Source organism: Myotis daubentonii, chromosome 1, assembly GCF_963259705.1.
Source record: "Myotis daubentonii chromosome 1, mMyoDau2.1, whole genome shotgun sequence".
Taxonomy (NCBI): domain Eukaryota; kingdom Metazoa; phylum Chordata; class Mammalia; order Chiroptera; family Vespertilionidae; genus Myotis; species Myotis daubentonii.
In genome coordinates, this window is record NC_081840.1 from 58,388,960 (window position 1) to 58,409,217 (window position 20,258).

Below are 20,258 nucleotides of genomic sequence, written 5' to 3' on the forward strand. Positions count from 1 at the left end.
TTGTGTGCAGTGACTTGCTGTACAGGCTTGTAACCTAGGAGCCGTAGGCTATGCCCTATCGTCTAGGCGTGCAGTGGGCTGTACCGTCAAGGTTTGTGTAAGTGCACTCTGTGATCTTCCTACGAGGATGAAATCGCCTAACGATGCATATCCTCCTTGTTGTGGGGCATGCCTTCTTTCCTTTGGAATTTCTATGCAATCCTGCATTACGGAACTTTACTTTCATTATAAGTGTCTTAGTATATGTTTCTAAAACATAAAAACCAGCATCTTTACATCTGAAAAATAATGTTTTTTAAATGTCATCAGATAATGTAATCATTCTCAAACAAAATTTTTTTGCAGTTTGCTTGAGTCAGGACCCAGATAAGATTCATACATTGCAGTTGCTTGATTTGTCTTTAAAATCTCTTCTAACATATAGGTTTCTCCTCCCATCTTTCCCCCCAATTTATTGTTTGAAGAACCAACTTATTTGTTAAAAACTTTCCCACATTCAGAGTTTTGCTGAGTTCCCTGAGGTGTCGTCGTACATGTTTCTGCTTCCTGTCTATGCCATAAGTGTACAGGCTTAGTCAGATTCAAGATTCTATTTTGACAAGAATGCTCTCTGGTGGTGGTGTATACGCCCACTAAGAAAGGTCTGCTTGTCTTTTTGATGGCCGTTGCCTAGATTTATTAATTCGTCACTGGTGCTCGCTCTCGCTCTCTCTCTTTTTTCTCTCACATTCTATCTCCGTCCCTTGCTCCCACTCTCTCTAAAAATTAATGGAAAAATATCTGCTGGTGAGGATTAACTAAGTAAGTACGTAAATAAATAAATGATGCATGAGTGAAAAACCTAGCAGAGAGCAGAGTAGGGTAAGTTTATAGGTTTTCAGATTCTACACTGCAGTTGATCTTTAGAAAACTATTATTGTCCAGTTTTGGTGTTTTTGCAAATAATATCTACAGTTATCTGAAAAGGCTATTAAAATACAGAGTGACTGTATGAAGTGTGTTAAAGCATATAGATCAGTGGTTCTCAACCTTCCTAATGCCGCGATCCTTTAATACAGTTCCTCATGTTGTGATGACCCCCAATTTCATTGTTACAAATTGAACATAATTAAAGCATAGTGATTAATCGCAAAAACAATATGTAATTATATATGTTTTCCGATGGTCTTAGGTGACCCCTGTGAAAGGGTCGTTCGACCCCCCAAAGAGGCTGCAACCCACAGGTTGAGAACTGCTGATATAGATCAATAAGATAGAATTAAAGAGTCCAGAAATTTATGGTTAATTGACTTTTGACAAAGGTGCCAAAACAACTCAATGGGAAAAAAGTAATCTTTTTAAAAAATTGTGCTCTTTACATATCCACATGCAAAAAGTGAAGTTGAATGCCCGCTTCATACCATATACAAAAAGTAACTCAAAGTGGATAAAAAATTTGAGTGTAAGAGCCAAAACTTTTAGAAAAATATGGGGGTAAATCTTGGTGGTTTCTTAGATATGACACCACCAACAAAAGCAACCCAGGGAAAAATTGAACATCAAAGTATTTAAATTTTGTGCTTCACATTATACCAACAATGAAAAGACACCTCAGAATGAGAGAGAATTTTTGCAAGTAATATATCTGATGAAAGACTTGTATAAAGAACTTACAACTTATCAATAAAAAGACAACCCCAATTTAAAGCTGAGCAAAGTATCTGAATAGACATTTCTCCAAAGAAGACAGAAAAACTGCATCATTAGCACTGAGGGAAATGCAAATCAAAACTGCAATGTAATACCACTTCACACCCATTCGAATAACCAGAATCAAAACATATATGTATTGACAAGGATGTGGAGAAATTGGAACTGTCATACATTGCTGGAGGGAATTTAAGTGGTGTAGCCAACTACAGTCTGGCAGTTCCTTGAAAGATTAGACAGTTACCAGAGGACAGCAATTTTTCTCCTTGGTTATATACCCTAGAGCAGCAGTCGCCAACCTTTTGGACCTCACGGACCACTGGTTGGCGACTGCTGCCCTAGAGTTGAAAGTGCAGGGGTAATGCCCTGACCAATGTGGCTTGGTTAGAGTATCGTCTCATACACCAAAAAGTCGTGGGTTCAATTTCCAGTCAGGACACATACCCAGATTGTGGGTTTGGTCCCCGGTCAGGGCACATACGGGAGGTAACCAATGGATTCAGTGTTCCTCACATCCATGTTTATTGCTCTCTCGTCCTCTAAAAAAAAAAGAAGGAAAATACTGGGGTGAGCAAAAGTAGTTTTATGCTGGGGTCCAACCCCAGCAGGTCCAGGGGTCCCCAAAGGTGTGGACGGAGTCGGCGAAGAAGGAATGACACATAGGCAGTGTTCAGGTGATCATCATAGCAAGGTTCTCCAGCCAGGTTCTGTCGCCAGGTTCTAGTCAGGTTCTCTTGCCATGTTCTATCCAGGTTCTGTAGCCAGGATAAGATTATGTAGCTTAAGCGTGATTGTTCATAGTTAAAGTGATTAACTACCCGCCTGCCACTTAGTTAAGGGGTTTTATTCCCTCCCTAACTTCAGGGGGAAATCCCTACCTGGGGAAACAACCTTTCTCGGAGAGGTGACCTTGGTTAAAACACATAGCGCCAAGAAGGTGAGCAAACATATTAAGAACAGTATGCCATATATGCCAGGTCCCTTGAAACATGCTGTGCAGATGTTTCTTCCCTGCAGCGACTATGTCAAGCAGCAAGGATGGACCGGCTCCCGGCAGTTTTACAGTTGTAATATAAAATAATGCAATAGTAAACAATAATAAACTCTATTTTGTGTACTCACAATTGTCAAATCTACTTTTTGCCCAGCCCTAAATGTCTACACCAAATCCTGTACATGAATGCCCATAGCAGCATTATCGATAATAGCCAAAAAGTGGAAACAAGTGTCCAACAGGTTAATGGGTAAATGAAATATGGTGTATCCACACAATAGAATGTTATCTGGCAATAAAAAGCAAATGCTGATGCTATCTATATTCTACAACACCTCATGTGCCTTCCAATTCTGTCATTGCAAATACACTGCAAAATGGAGCTGGACAGAGTTGGACTCTCTTGCTCTGCCACTTATTCCATGAGTGACCAGCTAATTGAGCAAGTCGCTCTGACAGTACTTCATATTGTTGTGAAGGTGCAGTGCCAAACTCAAGTCACGGGTCTCCATGCTACCTTCTTGGAAGTTCCAATGAGCTAGTTACTAGAAGAGGCTTAGAGCTATGAACCAGGAGGTCATAGAGAACATTCTAAGTGATTTTTCTCTTTGCAAAGGAATTTATGTAACTTCTCTTTGCAATTTAGTATAGTTAACATAAGCACAAGTTTAAGAGATAGGTAGTTGAGTTCAATGTGTGTCAAATTGTATAAGTCTGTTCCATATGTATCTCAACATTTGAAGGCACTTCTAAGTGAAATTCAGGTGGGGGGGAGTGTAAGAAGTAGGCATACGCATAAATGTGAAACTAAAACATCAAGAGAATTCAAGTAAAGTTACCATACGAGGGCTCAATCATGTACAAGTGCATGTGTAAGACAGTCAAAATAATGGAAAATATGTGGAATGAATTGGAAGGACAATAAATCCAAGTGATAGGATGTAAGCTATATAAAGACTTTTAAGTTATTTTTTTATTTTAAAATATATGTTTATTGATTTCAGAGAGGGAGGGAGAAAGAGAGAAACATCAATGATGAGCCTGGCCAGCATTGAGCTATGATCCAGGAGGTCACGGTTCCATTCCCCATCAGGGCACATGCCTGGGATGCAGGCTCCATCCCCACTAGGTGGGTGTGCAGGAGGCAGCTGATCAATAATTCTCTCATCATTGATGTTTCCATTCTCAATGGAAACATCAATGATGAGAGAGAATCATTGATTGACTGCCTCCTGCATGCCCCACACTGGGAATTGAGCCCACAACCGGGGCATGTGCCCTGACAGGGAATCAAACCGTGACCTCCTGGATCATAAGTCAGTGCTCAACCACTGAACCACACCAGCAGAGCTTTTTTCCCTTTATTTTATTTTGTTATTTTCCATCACCATTTATGCCCTCATACCCTCTTACACCCCCACCTCCCCACAGGCAATCACCACACTGTTGTCAGTGCCCGTGATTTCTCTTTTTTTGCTCAATCTGTTGCGGGAAACCCCTGGTTGGGCTCGGGCTGCCTGTCGCTGTGTCCAATAATGAAGGCAGGGTTGAATCACAAAAGGTGTTTATTGAGAAGGCCAGTCAACCAAGAAGACAGGGCACTTAAAAACATTCAAATCCTGTCTTCCCAGTAAGGCGTAGGGGACAGGATTATGGAGGGAAGGGGCTGGGGTGAGGCAGCCCTGGAGGTCCGCTGTTGTCCTTAGTCATCAGGTGATGAGATGATGTAGATGAGATGATGTTTTGACTCCAGGTGGGTCCGTCTCACCCTGCTTATCAGTTCTGCTTGCTGGATTCACAGCTGACTCACCTCCTTAATCGCTTCACACAGGCCTTGAAAAGGAAACTTAAAATGTAACCCCCTGTTCACATATAAGAAACTTAGCCCCCTAGTCACATAAGTATATGTGTTCTAAGATTTAAAATATGATTATTTTTCAGATTAATTCAGGTGCTCTATCAGATTATAGAACCCCCCTATTAAAGCCCTCCACCCCTCTCCCTTTTTCATACCTCCCTCCCCCATCAGAGCTGTCTGCCTGTTCTACAGTGTGTTTTTATCGTTTGTTCTTTCTCTAACTGGTGTATTTCACTTAGCATAACGTTCAAATAAACTTACTTGTGAGGATACCTTAAGGAGACCCAAGCGAGACTCCACTTAAAATTTGTAAGCATGAGTTTGAGTGCCTTTGTCCACCGCTCCTCCGTGTTCAGGCGGGTTCTGATGGAGTAGAACTCACCGGCTCCCGGGTCTCCCATCAGGCCGTCCCCCACGTGGATGGTGTAGGGCATGCAGAGGGCGGGCTCCCCCTTCTCCGCTGCCTCCTTGAACTGCTGCATGCAGTCCAGGAAGGCCACCATCGCCTCGTCAAACTTGTTATCCACGAGAGCGCTCTGCCACGACGTGTGGAACAAAGGCAGCTCCACGGAGTCGTCTGTTAAGGACTTCAGATAGGAGTGGTCTCCACACGGGCTGAGCCGGTACCTCTGAAACTGCAGGCCGACTGTGTTAGACAGGGCCAGGAGCAGCAAGGCCGTGTGCCCCCAGGCTGCGTTGATCTCACTCCAGCTCCAGGGGGCAGTGGGGTTGCAGCCCAACCTGAAGCTATTGATGACGGCCAGGGGGCCATCACAGCAGATCTCAAACGCGGCCTTGAAGGCGTTGGTTCTCTTCAGCCGGGTGAGCTGGGTCTGGGCGTACAGCAGCCGGTCCTCCAGGCTGCCCAGCTCATCCTGCAGTTCCAGTTGCTGCCGTTGCAGCTCACTGAGGTCCCTGTAGTACTGCCTTTCCTGCTGCTCCAGCGTCTCCGTCTCTGCCCCGGCTGCCTCCAGAGCCACAGCTGCCTGTTCTCGGTTCTTCTCCACCTCCTCCAGCTCCTGGACCAGCCTCGCTTCCTCCAGCTCCACGGCCTTCAGCTCCTCCTGCAGTGTCTCCCTCTCGTCCTCACTTGATCCATCCCTGGTCTCCAAACAGCGCTGGTAGTCCTGAATGTCAGATTCTGAGGCCCTGAGCTGGGTGTCCAGCTGCTCCAGAAGGTTGTCAGTACAGCCCTCGCACACGGGGTGGTCCAGCTCTTCACCGGCTAGGATGTCAAAGACACCGCTCGTGGCTCTGTGGATGCTACTGAGAGTCCCCACAGAGCACAGCTCCCCGAGCAGGGTGAAGTTGCTGGGCCTGGACCAGGAAATCTCGTCCTCACTAAGGGTGGTCCAGCCAGAGGCACTCTCCTGCAGCTCTTCGAGGCCTGTCTCCGTCCCGGAGGCAGAGCTTTCCTCCGGAGCTGCTCCTGGCTCCCCCTGGGCTGAGGGGAATTTCGAAGCTGCAGGGTCTTGGCTGGGGTCAAGGCCCAAGGTCTCCGAGGAACTAGTCCGCTTCAGGGGCCCGCGGCAGAAATGGCACAAGAAGCGGATGGAGGACATGGTGGAGGTTTTGACTTTCACCGTTGGCTCTACGTTTCCTCTGGCTCCCCTGTTACTTCTCCATTTATACCTTGTAAGGTCCCATAGGGGAGTGAGTTTTAAAATGCATATCTCATCTCTCTCCGCCTCAAACCTTACCCGCCCTTAGCTGTTTTAGATAAGGGAGTCTTTCTCAGTGGAAAATCCAATCATCTCACATTCTTTAACATTTTTAAGGCATATATTTTTTAAAAAATATATCTTTATTGATTTCAGAGAGGAAGGGAGAGGGAGAGATAGAAACGTCCATGATGAGAGAGAATCATTGATCGGCTGCCTCCTGCATGCCCTTGACCAGAATCGAACTCTGGACCCTTCAGTCCACAGAGCCAAACCAGCTAGTGCTAAGGCATATCTTAAGAGTAATCTTTCTACACTTGATCTTAGCCAAAAGGCCGAGAAGAGATGAGAGTAATCTTCCTAAACCTAAAATCTGATCATGGTACCTCCCTCCTTAAAATGTTTAATGCCCTTATCTTACAGTGGTTCTCAACCTTCTGGCCCTTTAAATACAGTTCCTCATGTTGTGACCCAACCATAAAATTATTTTCGTTGCTACTTCATAACTGTAATGTTGCTACTGTTATGAATCGTAATGTAAATATCTGATATGCAGGATGGTCTTAGGCGTCCCCTGTGAAAGGGTCATTCGATTGCGAAAGAGGCCGAGACCCACAGGTTGAGAACCGCTGCCTTAAGATAAGGTCTTAGCATCTTAACCTGATACCAAGGCCTCTGCCCATCTTTTCAGCTTCTCTTCTCCCTCCCTCCCTTCCTCTCTTCTTTTTTCCTCCCCTCCCCTCCACTCCCCCGTGTTCAGGCGGGTTCTGATGGAGTAGAACTCACTGGCCCCCGGGCTCCATCAGGCCGTCCCCCCCCATGGACGGTGTGCAGAGGGCGGGCTTGTCCTTCTCCGCTGCATGCAGTCCAGGAGGCCACCATCGCCTCGGCAAACTTGTTAACTTGTTACCCACGAGAGCGCTCTGCCCCCAGGTGCCAAGACTATGCCTTAATCACTATTCAACACCTGGCACAGTGACTGGCACAAAGTAGATGCACGCACAGTATTTTCTGATTAATGAGTGAGAATATCTATTAAAGTTCCAAAATGAAAGAGAGAGAAAGAAAGAAGGAGGGAAGGGAAGGGAAGGGAAGGGAAGGGAAGGGAAGGGAAGGGAAGGGAAGGGAAGGGAGAAGAAAGAAAGAAGGAAGGAAGGAAGGAAGGAAGGAAGGAAGGAAGAAAGAAAGAAAGAAAGAAAGAAAGAAAGAAAGAAAGAAAGAAAGAAAGAAAGAAAGAAAGAAAAGAAAGAAAGAAAGAAAGAAAGAAAGAAAGAAAGAAAGAAAGAAAGAAAGAAAGAAAGAAAAGGTCCTACTTTATGGCATTTTTTGGTGACTGCAAATAAAGAAGAAAAAAGTTTACAAAGGAAAAAAATCAGATTGACTTAAGGATTCTCACCTATCAAAGTAATATTGTTAAGAAAAGTTTAGCGCTAACCGGTTTGGCTCAGTGGATTGAGCATCAGCCTGCGGACTGAAGGGCCCCAGATTCGATTCCAGTCAAGGGCATGTACCTTGGTTGTGGGCACACCCCCAGTAGGAGGTGTGCAGGAGGCAGCTGATCGATGTTTCTCTCTCATTGATGTTTCTAACTCTCTATCCCTCTCCCTTCCTCTCTGTAAAAAATCAATAAAATATATTTTTTTAAAAGAAAAGGAGTTTAAGGAGATATTACTTCACCTGTCAGAATGGCTATCATAAATAAATCAACAAAAACAAGCATTGGCAAAAGTGTGGAGACAAGGGAACCCTTATGCACTGTTGGGAATGTAAATTAGTGCAGCCACTAGAAAAGAGTATGAAGATTCCTCAGAACATTAAAAATAGAACTAACATGACCAGCAATTCCACTTCTGAGTATTTACCTGAAGAATTCCAAAATACTCCTTTGAAAAGACATATGCACTCCTATATTCATTGCAGAATTATTTACAATAACCTAAATATCCTTCAATAGGCAAATGGAATATTACTCAGCCATAAAAAAGTGAAATCTTGCCATTTGTGACAACATAGACCAGAGGGTATTATGTTAAGTGAAATAATCATACAGAGAAACACAAATACCATATGGTTGTACTTAACATGTGGAATCTAAAAAACAAACTCTGATACAGAGAGGAACTTGATGGTTGCCAGATGAGAAAGGAGTTTGGTGGTGGGGGGGGGGGGGTGAAAAGGGAAAGGGATTAAAATGTACAAATTGACAGTTATAAAAAAAAACCATAGGGATGTAAAGTATAGCATAGGGAATATAGTCAATAAGTATATTGCCAGATGGTTATTATATTTATTGAAGGATCACTTTTTTTAAATATATTTTATTGATTTTTTACAGAGAGGAAGGGAGAGGGATAGAGAGTTAGAAACATCAATGATAGAGAAACATCAACCAGCCGCCTCCTGCATAACCCCCACTGGGGATGTGCCTGCAACCAAGGTATATGCCCTTGACCAGAACCGAACCCGGGACCCTTCAGTCCGCAGACTGATGCTCTATCCACTGAGCCAAACCGGTTAGGGCTGGAGGATCACTTTTTAAGATAAATGTCTAACCACTATGCTGCACACCTAATATAATCCTATCTAATAAAAGAGAAACATGGTAATTAGCATACGACCGCTACCCTTCCCATTGGCTAATCAGGGCAATATGCAAATTAAATGCCAGCCAAGATGGCGGCCGGCAGCCAGGCAGCTTGAAACTAACATGAGGCTTGCTTGCTTCAGTGACGGAGGACTCCAACGTTCCCCATCTGCTGCTGCAGGCCTCCAAGCTGCAACTCTAAGCAACTATGTAACAAATATAGAAGCTAAACAAAACCCCAGAAACCTGCTTTAGTCTTGCTTTAGTCCGCAGGGCTTCAGCCAGCAGGATCGCAACATTGTAAGCCAAGGCCAGAAACCTACTTTCAGCAGCAGAGGCCTAAGAGCTGGAGCCAAGCCTCAAAGCTAAAGCTGGCCCAGAATAAAAAAAAAAAGAAGAAAAAAAGGAGCGGTTGGGAGCTTCAGTCACCCACAGCCTGAAAACAGCCCTCAGCCCCTCACCCAGACTGGCCAGGCACCCCAGTGGGGACCCCCACCCTGAAGGGTGTGTGACCAGCTGCAAACAGCCATCATCCCCTCACCCAGGCTGGCCAGGCACCCCAGTGGGGACCCCCACCCTGATCCAGGACACCCTTCAGGGCAAACCAGCCAGCCCCCACCCGTGCACCAGGCCTCTATCCTATATAGTAAAAGGGTAATATGCCTCCCAGCACCGGGATCAGCGGAGCCGCGAGGCCTCTCGGCACCGGGATCAGCGTGACAGGGGGCAGCGCCCAAACCCCCTGATCGCCCTGCGGCTCTGTGTGTGACAGGGGGTGGGGCCACAACCTCCCTATCCACCCTGCTCTGTTAGTGACAGGGGAAGGCGCCCCAACCCCCTGATCAGCCCTGCTATGTGCCTGATAGGGGGGAGCTCCCCAGCCCCCTGATCGCCCTGCGGCTCTGTGTGTGACAGGCTGCGGTGCCCCGACCCCTTGATCAGCCCTGCTCTGTGTGTGACAGGGTGCAGCGCCCAACCCCCCGCCCACGGGTCCTGCTCTGTGTGTGACGGGGTAGAGCCATAACCTCCCCATCGGCCCTGCCCTGAGTGTGAGAGTGGCAGCGCCCCAACCCCCTGATCAGCCCTGCTCTATGGGTGATAGAGGGCGGCGCCCCAACCCCCTGATGGGCCCTGCTCTGTGCGTGACAGGGGGCAGCGCCCCAACCCCCTGATTGGCCCTGCTCTGTGTGTGACAGGGTACAGAGCCCCAACCCCCCTGATGGGCCCTGCTCTATGGGTGATAGAGGGCGGCGCCCCAACCCCCTGATGGGCCCTGCTCTGTGCGTGACAGGGCGTGGTGCCGCAACCTCCCCATCGACCCTGCCTTGAGTGTGACAGGGGACGGTGCCCCAACCCCCGAATCAGCCCTACCCTGAGCGTGACTGAGGGTGGCATCACAACCTCCCGATGGCCCTGCTTTATGCATGACAAGGGGTGGCGCCCTAACTCCCAATCAGCCCTGCTCTGAGCCTGACCAGGGGCTACACCTAGGGATTGGGCCTGCCCTCTGCCACCTGGGAGCAGGCCTAAGCCAGCAGGTCGTTATCTCCCGAGGGGTCCCAGACTGCGAGAGGGCACAGGCCGGGCTGAGGGACCCCCCCCCCCGAGTGCACAAATTTTTGTGCACCGGGCCTCTAGTTCTATATAATAAAAGGCTAATATGCAAATCAACCAAACAGCAATATGACTGGTTGCTATGACATGCACTCACCACCAGGGGGCAGACACTCAATGCAGGAGCTGCCCCCAGCTGACAGGCCCCAACTGGCAGTGGTGAAGGGCAGGGCTGGTGGGTGGGTGGCGCCAGGCCAGCCAAGGCGGGTGCGAGCCGGGGCCATCGATCACCCTGTAGGTTGCTCGGCAGAGGGAGGTAACCAGCGGTGGCAGTGGGGGGGGCGGGGCTGGCAAGCGGGTGGCACCAGGCCAAGGCGGGTGTGAACCAGTCGCCCCACAGATTGGCCCTTATTGTTGGCTAGGCCTGGGGACCCTACCCATGCATGAATTTCATGCACTGGGCCTCTAGTCCAGGGGTGGGCAAACTTTTTGACTCGCGGGCCACAATGGGTTCTTAAACTGGACCGGAGGGCCGGAACAAAAGCATGGATGGAGTGTTTGTGTGAACTAATATAAATTCAAAGTAAACATCATTACATAAAAGGGTACGGTCTTTTTTTTTTTTAGTTTTATTCATTTCAAACGGGCCGGATCCGGCCCGCGGGCCGTAGTTTGCCCACGGCTGCTCTAGTCTATATATATAAAAGGCTAAGTGTGTGTCCATCCAATCAGTTGCTATGATGTGCACTGACCACCAGGGGGCAGACACTCAACATAGTAGCTGCCATGATGCACACTGGCCATTTAAAAATAAACGGCACCACGGACCTGGCGCCAACCAACCAATACTTGGCTTTCCCCAAGGGCACAGGCCCCACCACCACCCCAGAGTGACATCCCATCAAATTGCAGCCAATGCTGCCAAGACCCCATGGCACAAAATGCGGCCCACAGCCCAGCCCAGCCCGGAAGTGGTGGCTGTGGGTGCCAGGTAATGATGTCACATAGCAACTCCCGGCTTCCTCTCCCTAGCGACTAGCCTCCTTGGAGTTTCTTCCTCACAGGAACACAACCTGCTTTATAGCCAGGTGCAAACATTTTACAAATTACAACATTAACCAAATGTCTGTGAAGCGTTTTCCCGTGCCTCATCTCATTTGATCCTCACAGAAGTCCTGGGGTAGGTAGATAGGAGACTCGGTGGAATCCTATTTTCATTAGCAAGTCACAAATAGTGATATTAAAATATTTCTTCTCATTAATTTCCTTTCAATGTGCATGAATCCGTGCACTGGGACACTAGTAACAGAATAAAGAAGAAAAAAATCTCATGATTATCTCAAAAGTCAGAAAAACCTGACCACACTCAATATCTATTCATGATTACAACTCTAAAACAAACAAACAAACAAACAACAACAACAAAAAAACTATGTCTTTAGCAAACATCATACTTAGTGGTGAATTATTCAAAGCTTTTCTGCTTAGTTAAGGAGTATGTTAGGGATACCTACCATCCCCATTTCTATTTTCCTGGAGGTGCCAGCTAGTTCAAAAGGAAAGAAAAGTCGCAGGGATTGGAAAGGAAAAAACAAGACTGGTATTTCTGTAGACGACTTAAATGTGTGTTTGAAGAGAAATTTAAAAACTATAAAAATTAGACTTAAGGTTCGAAAGGTTTTTACTTACCAGTATCAAACATAAAATGAACTTTCAACAAGAGTCTACTGATCAGGAGAAACAATGGCTTTGGAGAACTTCTCTGGCAAAGGGAGCAGGATGACAGGACTCAAGTCCTGTAGAACCACCTCCGACGTGACTTCAAGAAACAGCTCCGGCCCTGACTGGTTTGGCTCAGTGGATAGAGCGTCGGCCTATGGACTGAAAGGTCCCGGGTTCGATTCCGGTCAAGAGCATGTACCTTGGTTGCGGGCACATCCCCAGTGGAAGGTGTGTGAGAGGCAGCTGATTGTGTTTCTCTCCTATCGATGTTTCTAACTCTCTCCCTTCCTCTCTGTAAAAAATCAATAAAATATATTTTAAAAAAAGAAAGAAAGAAAGAAAGAAACAGCTCCGGGAATAGACCACAAATACCGAATATCAAACAGCTGCAAGAGTCGGTGCCTCTAGTTGCCAGGATCCCTTATCCGGGTGTCAAAGAAAGAATTCCTAATGTCTTGTGCAGCCTGATCAGACCTGTATGTTCTTAAAACCATTGGGACGTCAGTGGGGTGCATACTATAGGCAAACTCTCCGGCATCTTGCCTTTTGGACTTACCAGTGATATAGTTGGAGATAAATCCACATTCACAAGTATATCAGCTTCATTCATTTTTTTAAAATATATTTTATTGGTTTTTTAGAGAGGAAGGGAGAGGGATAGAGAGTTAGAAACATCGATGAGAGAGAAACATCGATCAGCTGCCTCCTGCACACTCCCCACTGGGGATGTGCCCGCAACCAAGGTACATGCCCCTGACCGGAATCGAACCTGGGACCTTTCAGTCCGCAGGCCGACGCTCTATCCACTGAGCCAAACCGGTTTCGGCAGCTTCATTCATTTTTTAAAAAAACTTTTTAGCCAAACCGGTTTGGCTCAGTGGATGGAGCGTCAGCCTGCGGACTCAAGGGTCCCAGGTTCGATTCCGGTCAAGGGCATGTACCTTGGTTGCGGGCACATCCCCAGTAGGAGGTGTGCAGGAGGCAGCTGGTCGATGTTTCTCTCTCATTGATGTCTCTGGCTCTCTGTCCCTCTCCCTCCCTCTCTGTGAAAAATCAATAAAATATGTTTTTTTAAAAAAACAAACTTTTTAGTTTGAGATAATTTCAACCTTGCAGAATAGCAGGAAGAACTCCAGGATGCCTTCCCCCGGGCATCCCATGCTGACGTTGGCTGCATTTGCTGCAGACTTGCTAATCACTCCCCCCGTCTCCCCACACGTGTCTGTGTCAGTGCATGTCCTGAGCCATTTGAGAGCAGGTTGCACATGTCATGACCCTAAATCCGTCAGGACGTATTTCTTGAGAATAAGGATATTCTCTTTCACAAACAGTACACTTTTATAAGATTCAATGTTGGCACAAACTATCCATTTATAACCCACACGCAGATTTTATCAGTTGTACCCAAAATGTCCTCTTACAGCAATTTTACTTTCCTGATCCAGCATCCCATCCAGGATTGGGTATAATATTTGTCTTGTTTTATTTAATCTGGTGTCGTTTTTAGCCTTCGTTATCGTTCCTGACATTGATATTTTTGAAGAGGTGTTTTTACTACCTCCTTCATTTTACTTGATGAAGAGTTGGTAGGAGACAAATTGGGTTGGCCCTGAAGGCTGTTTCTTTTTTTTTCTTTTTCTTTTTTTTTAGAGTTTTTTTTTTAATTAAATCTTTATTGTTCAGATTATTACATTTGTTCCTTTTTTTTTTCCCCCATAACTCCCCTCCTCCCAGTTCCCGCCCCACCCTCCGCCCTCACTCCCCACCCACTGTCCTCATCCATAGGTGCACGATTTTTGTCCAGTCTCTTCCCACATCTCCCACACCCCTTTCCCCCCCAAGAATAGTCAGTCCATTCCCTTTCTATGTCCCTGATTCTATTATGATCAACAGTTCATTCTGTTCATCAGATTATTTATTCACTTGATTCTTAGATTCACTTGTTGATAGATGCATATTTGTTGTTCATAATTTGTATCTTTACCTTTTTCTTCCTCTTCCTCTTCTTAAAGGATACCTTTCAGCATTTCATATAATCCTGGTTTGGTGGTGATGAACTCCTTTAGCTTTTCCTTATCTGTGAAGCTCTTTATCTGACCTTCCATTCTGAATGATAGCTTTGCTGGATAAAGTAATCTTGGTTGTAGGTTCTTGGTATTCATCACTTTGAATATTTCTTGCCATTCCCTTCTGGCCTGCAAAGTTTCTGTTGAGAAATCAGCTGATAGTCGTATGGGTATTCCCTTGTAGGTAACTGAGTTTCTTTCTCTTGCTGTTTTTAAGATTCTCTCTTTATCTTTTGCTCTTGGCATTTTAATTATGATGTGTCTTGGTGTGGTCCTCTTTGGATTCCTTTTGTTTGGGGTTCTCCGCGCTTCCTGGACCTGTAAGTCCATTTCTTTCACCAGGTGGGGGAAGTTTTCTGTCATTATTTCTTCAAATAGGTTTTCAATATCTTGCTCTCTCTCATCTTCTGGCACCCCTATAATTCTGATGTTGGTATGCTTGAAGCTGTCCCAGAGGCTCCTTACACTATCCTCGCATTTTTGGATTCTTTTTTCATTTTGCTTTTCCGGTTGGATGTTTTTTGCTTCCTCGCATTTCAAATCATTGACTTGATTCTTGCGCTCCTCTGGTCTGCTGTCGGGCGTCTGTATAATATTCGTTATTTCAGTCTGTGTATGCTTAATTTCTAGTTGGTTCCCCAATATAAGATCGAGGGTCTTATTAGTTTTCATGTAGATCTCATTAAGTTTATCGGCAGCTTCTAAACAGTTCTTGAGAGACCTTAAAAGTGTGGTTCTGAACTCTATATCTTCCTTTGACAATTTTGTCCTGTTTCTTTGTCTCCGCATTTTGTTATGCTTCCTTGGTGCACCCCCTAGTGGTCTTTGTTCGCAGTCTTATAGTTAAATCTTGATTGTTGTAGCTAATTCCAGGGAGGGTTTGACCTCCAGGCCAAGTGGCTATGAGAATCAGCTGTGTCAGCAGTGAGAGAACTTCTGTCCTCTAGGGAGGTGCTAATCTAGCCTTTGCCTGAGGCTATCCGGCAAATGCCTCTGTGCAGGGCTTGGGTAGGTTGGGTCGCACAGGATCAACAGGGTGGGCCGGAGAGAGCAGTTATGGCAGCTCTCAGTCCTGTCCCAGGGGCTCTGCCTCTATGAGTCCCAGCACCCGCTGCAAAGCTCGGAGAGAAAGCTGCACTCGCTCTGACCAAAGCCAGACAGTCCCGCTTCTCCCGTTTGAGTCTGGGTCCCTAAAGACTCGCCCGGATCCGGTGCTCAGAGTCTGCGACTCCCTCCCGATTGAAAACGCCAACCGCGCCCTCCGCCGCCAGCCCGCTCCGCGCACTCCGCACCTCAGAATTTGACTTCAGCACTGCGCCTCCTCTGAGTGTCCGTATGCGTTTCTCTTTCCTCCTAGTTGTAGGACTTCCACTCAGCCAGCGTTCCTGTGGTTCTGGGTGATGTCCCTTCCGTTTTTTGGTTTCACTTTTGAAGTAGTTGTTCAAAGCAGCAAACTCCGGCGTTAACCTATGCCGCCATCTTGGTTCTCCGGACTGAAGGCTGTTTCTTACCTCCTCCCTATATCAGCAATTTTCAACCCGCATGCTGTGGCAGGCACACTGGTGTGCCACAAGAATTTGTAAAACATGCAATACCTGACTGGTCAGCGGCACTGACCTCTTCCCTCTGACTGTCAAGCTAAAAAATGACAACAGCCAACACAACAATAGCCATCTGGTGTGAATGAATCAAAATAATACCTATTTTCTGCTCCTCAGAGGGCGGGACCATGCCAGCCAGGTGCCTAGGGCCGCGTCCCGTGGGCTGTGGGGCAGGCTGGTGCTTGGCACTCGGTGTGTCCCCTCAGCTGGGGCCAGCCCACCAGTGCTCTGTGTGTCCCTAGAGCCAGAGTCCTTTCTTAGCCGATGCGGGGGCATCCCCACAGCACCTCCAGTGGGCCCAGCAGGCCTCACTCACACCTGCGCAGCACAGATGGGCCACACCGACAACCGGTGAGCGGGGGCTGTGACATTGGACGGGTCTCGTGGACAGGAAGCGTGCAGGCCTCTGCGATGACCACGATGGTGCCAGGCTGGCTGTGGCCGCTCCTGTAATGGCCTCTCCAGGCTAGTGCTCAGGCATGTTTGTGAGTCACTAGGTGGCACTGCTCCTAAGTAGCAAAGCGCGGAGGCGTCCAAAGCAAAGCCCAACGGGAAGAAGCCTGCGGCCGGAGAAGAAGGTGTACCTGGAGCCAGAGAATGCCAAGCCCAGGATCACCGACTGCGAGTTCGGGGAGCTGGTGGTGCCGCCCCGGGAGATCGACCTCAACGAGTGGCTGGCCCGCAACACCACCACGTTCTTCGCCACGTCAACCCGCAGTACAGCACGATCTGGGAGCTCCGCACGGGGGAGGCGTGCCAGACCATGGCTGTGTGCAATGCACGGATCTACCGGTGTGACGAGCGAGGGACGAAGGTCAAGTGCACTGCCCCCCGGGACGTCGACTTGGTCACGAGCTCTGTGCAGAAGCTGGTGACGGACGAGGACGCGCTCCCCAGCTCCTTCGAGTCCCCGGTGAAGAAGATCTGCAGGTACCTGGTCCACGTGCTGGCCCGCTTCTACTCGTCCCACTTCTAGGAGACCCTGGCGCTCGGGCTGCATGGACACTTGAACGCCCTCTACATCCACTTCATCCTCTTCCCCAGGGAGTCCACTCTCCTGGATCCCAAAAGACCGCCGTCATGGACGACCTCACGGAGGTGCTGGGCAGCGGCGGGGGCCAGCGGTGGGGGCGGCACGGACCGGGCCAGCGGTGGGGGTGCAGGGGCACAGAACCATGTGAAGGAGAGGTGAGCTGCATGGCCAGACAGCCGTGCACGTGTGCAGAGACCGTGGCATGTGTGCTGGCGTCTGCCTGCTTCCCGCGCCACTTTCCTGTTGGATGGACAAGTGCCGCTTGTGGAGAAGCACCTGGGACTCCTTCCTTCGCTCAGCACGCCGAGGGGACGCTGCTCTGTCTCCTCCGGGCTTCCTTCTCTGCGGCCGGCCCCACCTCCCCGGCTCTGCCCTCTGAGAAGTCGCCAGTGGGATGGGGCTCCTCCCAGGCCTGGGGCTGCAGACCAGGGTTCCTCTTGGCTGTGTTGTTTCAGGGCGGGTTATCTTACATTCCTCCTGTCTCCCCTCGACTGGATCTTGGCTGTTGGCAGTTCAGCATGGGGGCGAGAGGGAGGCCAGTGATGCTTGGTAGGGCCCCCCCCCAGCTCATGTCCCCGTTCCTCCTGCCCCTGCCGCCCAAGAGGGACCCCTGGACTAGCCGGCCTTGGGACCGAGGCATCGGGGCGGCAGCCTGTGCGGAGCAGCTGTGGGCAGAAGGCAGAGCCTTGCACGCTCTGCTCCTCTCTGTTTGCTTGAATAAAAAGAATTCTCTCAGGTTAAAAAAAAAAAATGATACCTATTTTGTCAGGTGGGCAAAAATATATTTTTGGTGTGCTGCCGAATTTTAGTAATTTAGTTTATTTGCGCCATGAGATGAAAAGGTGGGAAATCGCTGCCCTACCGATTCTGAGTTAGCACAAAGGAAGAACAGGGTGGGACCAGTGATGGGGCTCTGGGGGCTCCCCATGCTAACAAAACCACTTCCTGGCCAGGTTGCTTTCATTCTCCAAGGCTGCGTATATTCTCTGACCCCTTTTCCTCTAGAGAGAGCACTGGATGGGGGAGGAGAGGAGGGTGGAATCCCTCTTTACTGAAGAACTTTCTTGTTTTAAAAATAAATATATATATATATATATTTTAAATATATTTTATTGATTTTTTACAGAGAGGAAGGGAGAGAGATAGAGAGTTAGAAACATCGATGAGAGAGAAACATCGATCAGCCGCCTCCTGCACATCTCCCACTGGGGATATGCCCGCAACCCAGGTACATGCCTTTGACCGGAATCGAACCTGGGACCTTTCAGTCCGCAGGCCGACGCTCTATCCACTGAGCCAAACCGGTTTCGGCAAAAAATAAATATATTTTTATTGATTTCAGAAAGAGGAAGGTAGAGGGAGAGAGATAGAAATATCAGTGATGAGAGAGAATCATTGATTGCACACCCCCTACTGGGGATCCAGCCCCCAACCCAGCGCATGTGCCCTTATGAGGGATCCGACCGTGACCTCCTGCGCCATGGGTGGACGCTCAGCCTCAGCCACCCCAGCGGACTGAAGAGCTTTCTTAAGCACAGGTCTCTCTGTAGAACATGAGGCTCAGGAGATCATTGTGTGCTTAGCTCATAAATTATTTTATAGTAAACCCTTTATGTTTGCCCTTTTGGGCACTAGTGGGATTATGTATGTGTGTGGTGTGCACACGCATGTGCGTGCACCCCCTTTGCACTGTAATTAATGATCCAGTCCACCTCAGTGCTACGCATTTTTGGAAGCGGGAAAGTCCAACTGCCTCCCTCCCCAGGGTAAGAAACGGTCCCCCCACTCCCAGTCCTGGAATGTGAGTCACTGGAGGGAGGATGCGGGCGTCTCCATGGTGTCCACTGATTCCCGGTGTGTGTGTGCGTGTGTGTGCGTGTGTGTGTACGTGCACGCTTGCTCAATAAACCTATACAAGAGAACCTGAGTGATGGAGGAATGGATGTTATATATTTAGTTCATTCTTTGAAACGGAATCGGCTACAAAGTTTTTAAGCAACCAAGTAACAGTATCTCATGGCAACATGTTAGAATATCGAAGGTGAATGGAAAGGATTATGATGCATAGAAAATCCAGGTTGGAATGTAGCTGACGTGCAGATAAACACCAGTTTGCAGCTACTGAAAGGTGGGGGGAGGGACATATAGTTTATTACAAACAAAAAGAGCCAAGATAACAGGCTCGGAGAAATGAAGTTCAAAGGACTAGAAGTGGCTCCCGAATAGCAGTGAAAAGTCCAGCGTGGTTTCACTAACATGACTTCGCAGCGGCCTCCCCCCGGCGATGACTTCGGCATCTACTACGTCCTGTGAGCCTCTGTCCCCCGCGGCTTTCTCACTTGGGGCGGGGGCGGGAGCCCACGCTAACGCAGTCGGGGAACCTGCCGCCTTTGGGAGGGTTCCCCCAGACCTTACCCACTGGAGGTCCCCGGGAAGGAAGGGAAGATGCTATTTGACATGTAGGCAGTAGATATTCCTGAAGGGCGACAGCCCAGACCTCCCGTGACATCGGTAAATAGAAGTGAAACGACCCTCCATGTAACAGTGAGCCCTTTCGGACACGCAGGGTGGTGCCGGGGGGAGGTGGCCATCAATGGAGACCCCACTTAACACCGTAGATGGAAAGACAACTCATAAAGGACAAAGATGCCGGGCTGCCTGGCCAATAGCCAACTTACACAAGGAAACGGTGGAGGGAGGAGGACTCCCCAGGAGCCCAGCGAGTCCCCGCCCCGCGCAGGTCCGGCTGACTCACCTGAGCGCTTTCCTTCTGGAGCTTCCTGTGGGGGACGTCCTAGATCAGTCACTTCTTTAAAAAGACCTTAGGCTACCTCCTGTTCGCTGTGCGGTCTGTGCCACAGGCCTGCATCATTTAATCTAATCCTCGCCACCAGCCTCTGAGGCGGGCAGTGCTCCTGTCCCATAGATGAGAACCCGGCATGAGTCCCAGATCCTGTAACGCAGTGGTTCTCAACCTTCCTAATGCCGCCACCCTTCAATAGTTCCTCATGTTGTGGTGACCCCCAACCACAAAATTATTTTCGTTGCTACTTCATAACTGTAATTTTGCTACTGTTATGAATCGTCATGTAAATATCTGATAGGCAGGATGTATTTACATTGTTACAAATTGAACATAATTAAAGCATAGTGATTAATCACAAAAACAATATGTAATTATATATGTGTTTTCTGATGGTCTTAGGCGACCCCTGTGAAAGGGTCATTCAACCCCCAAAGGGGTCGCGACCCACAGGTTGAGAACCGCTGCTGTAACTGGTAAGCGGCAGGTCGGGATGTAAACCAAGCTGTTTTTCACACAAGGTCCATACTTGTCCTCTCTTTCCCATGTGTGTGTTTGTCTATGTCTATATATACATATATAATATGCACATATGTATATATGTGCTTTTAGTATATGTACATAATATGCTCTCAATATGTATATATGTATGTGTGTACACACACCCAACTATTAATATCCTATATAATAAAA

The 20,258-nt window shown here is 48.0% G+C and overlaps 2 protein-coding genes and 1 pseudogene across 2 annotated transcripts in view; 2 read left to right on the top strand and 1 right to left on the bottom strand.

Moving 5' to 3' along the window:
• Positions 1-4,541: 4,541 nt before the first annotated feature.
• On the bottom strand, positions 4,542-6,103 carry LOC132219143 (beclin-2-like). Its single transcript, XM_059671387.1, has one exon. The coding sequence runs from the start codon at positions 6,101-6,103 to the stop codon at positions 4,799-4,801; it is 1,305 nt and encodes a 434-aa protein (XP_059527370.1). The 3' UTR covers positions 4,542-4,798.
• Positions 6,104-15,993: 9,890 nt separating this feature from the next.
• LOC132227853 (MOB kinase activator 2-like) lies at positions 15,994-16,921 on the top strand (annotated as a pseudogene).
• A 2,097-nt stretch (positions 16,922-19,018) lies between these two features.
• USP50 (ubiquitin specific peptidase 50) overlaps positions 19,019-20,258 on the top strand; it is a 33,937-nt gene continuing 32,697 nt past the window's right edge. The window contains exon 1 of the mRNA XM_059683490.1: positions 19,019-19,071. Coding sequence (XP_059539473.1) covers positions 19,019-19,071 — 53 coding nt within the window. The remainder of the gene's footprint in view (positions 19,072-20,258) is intronic.

Coding starts and splice junctions, on each gene's coding strand:
- LOC132219143 (XM_059671387.1), bottom strand. CDS start 6,103: ATGTCCTCCATCCGCTTCTTGTGCCATTTCTGCCGCGGGCCCCTGAAG.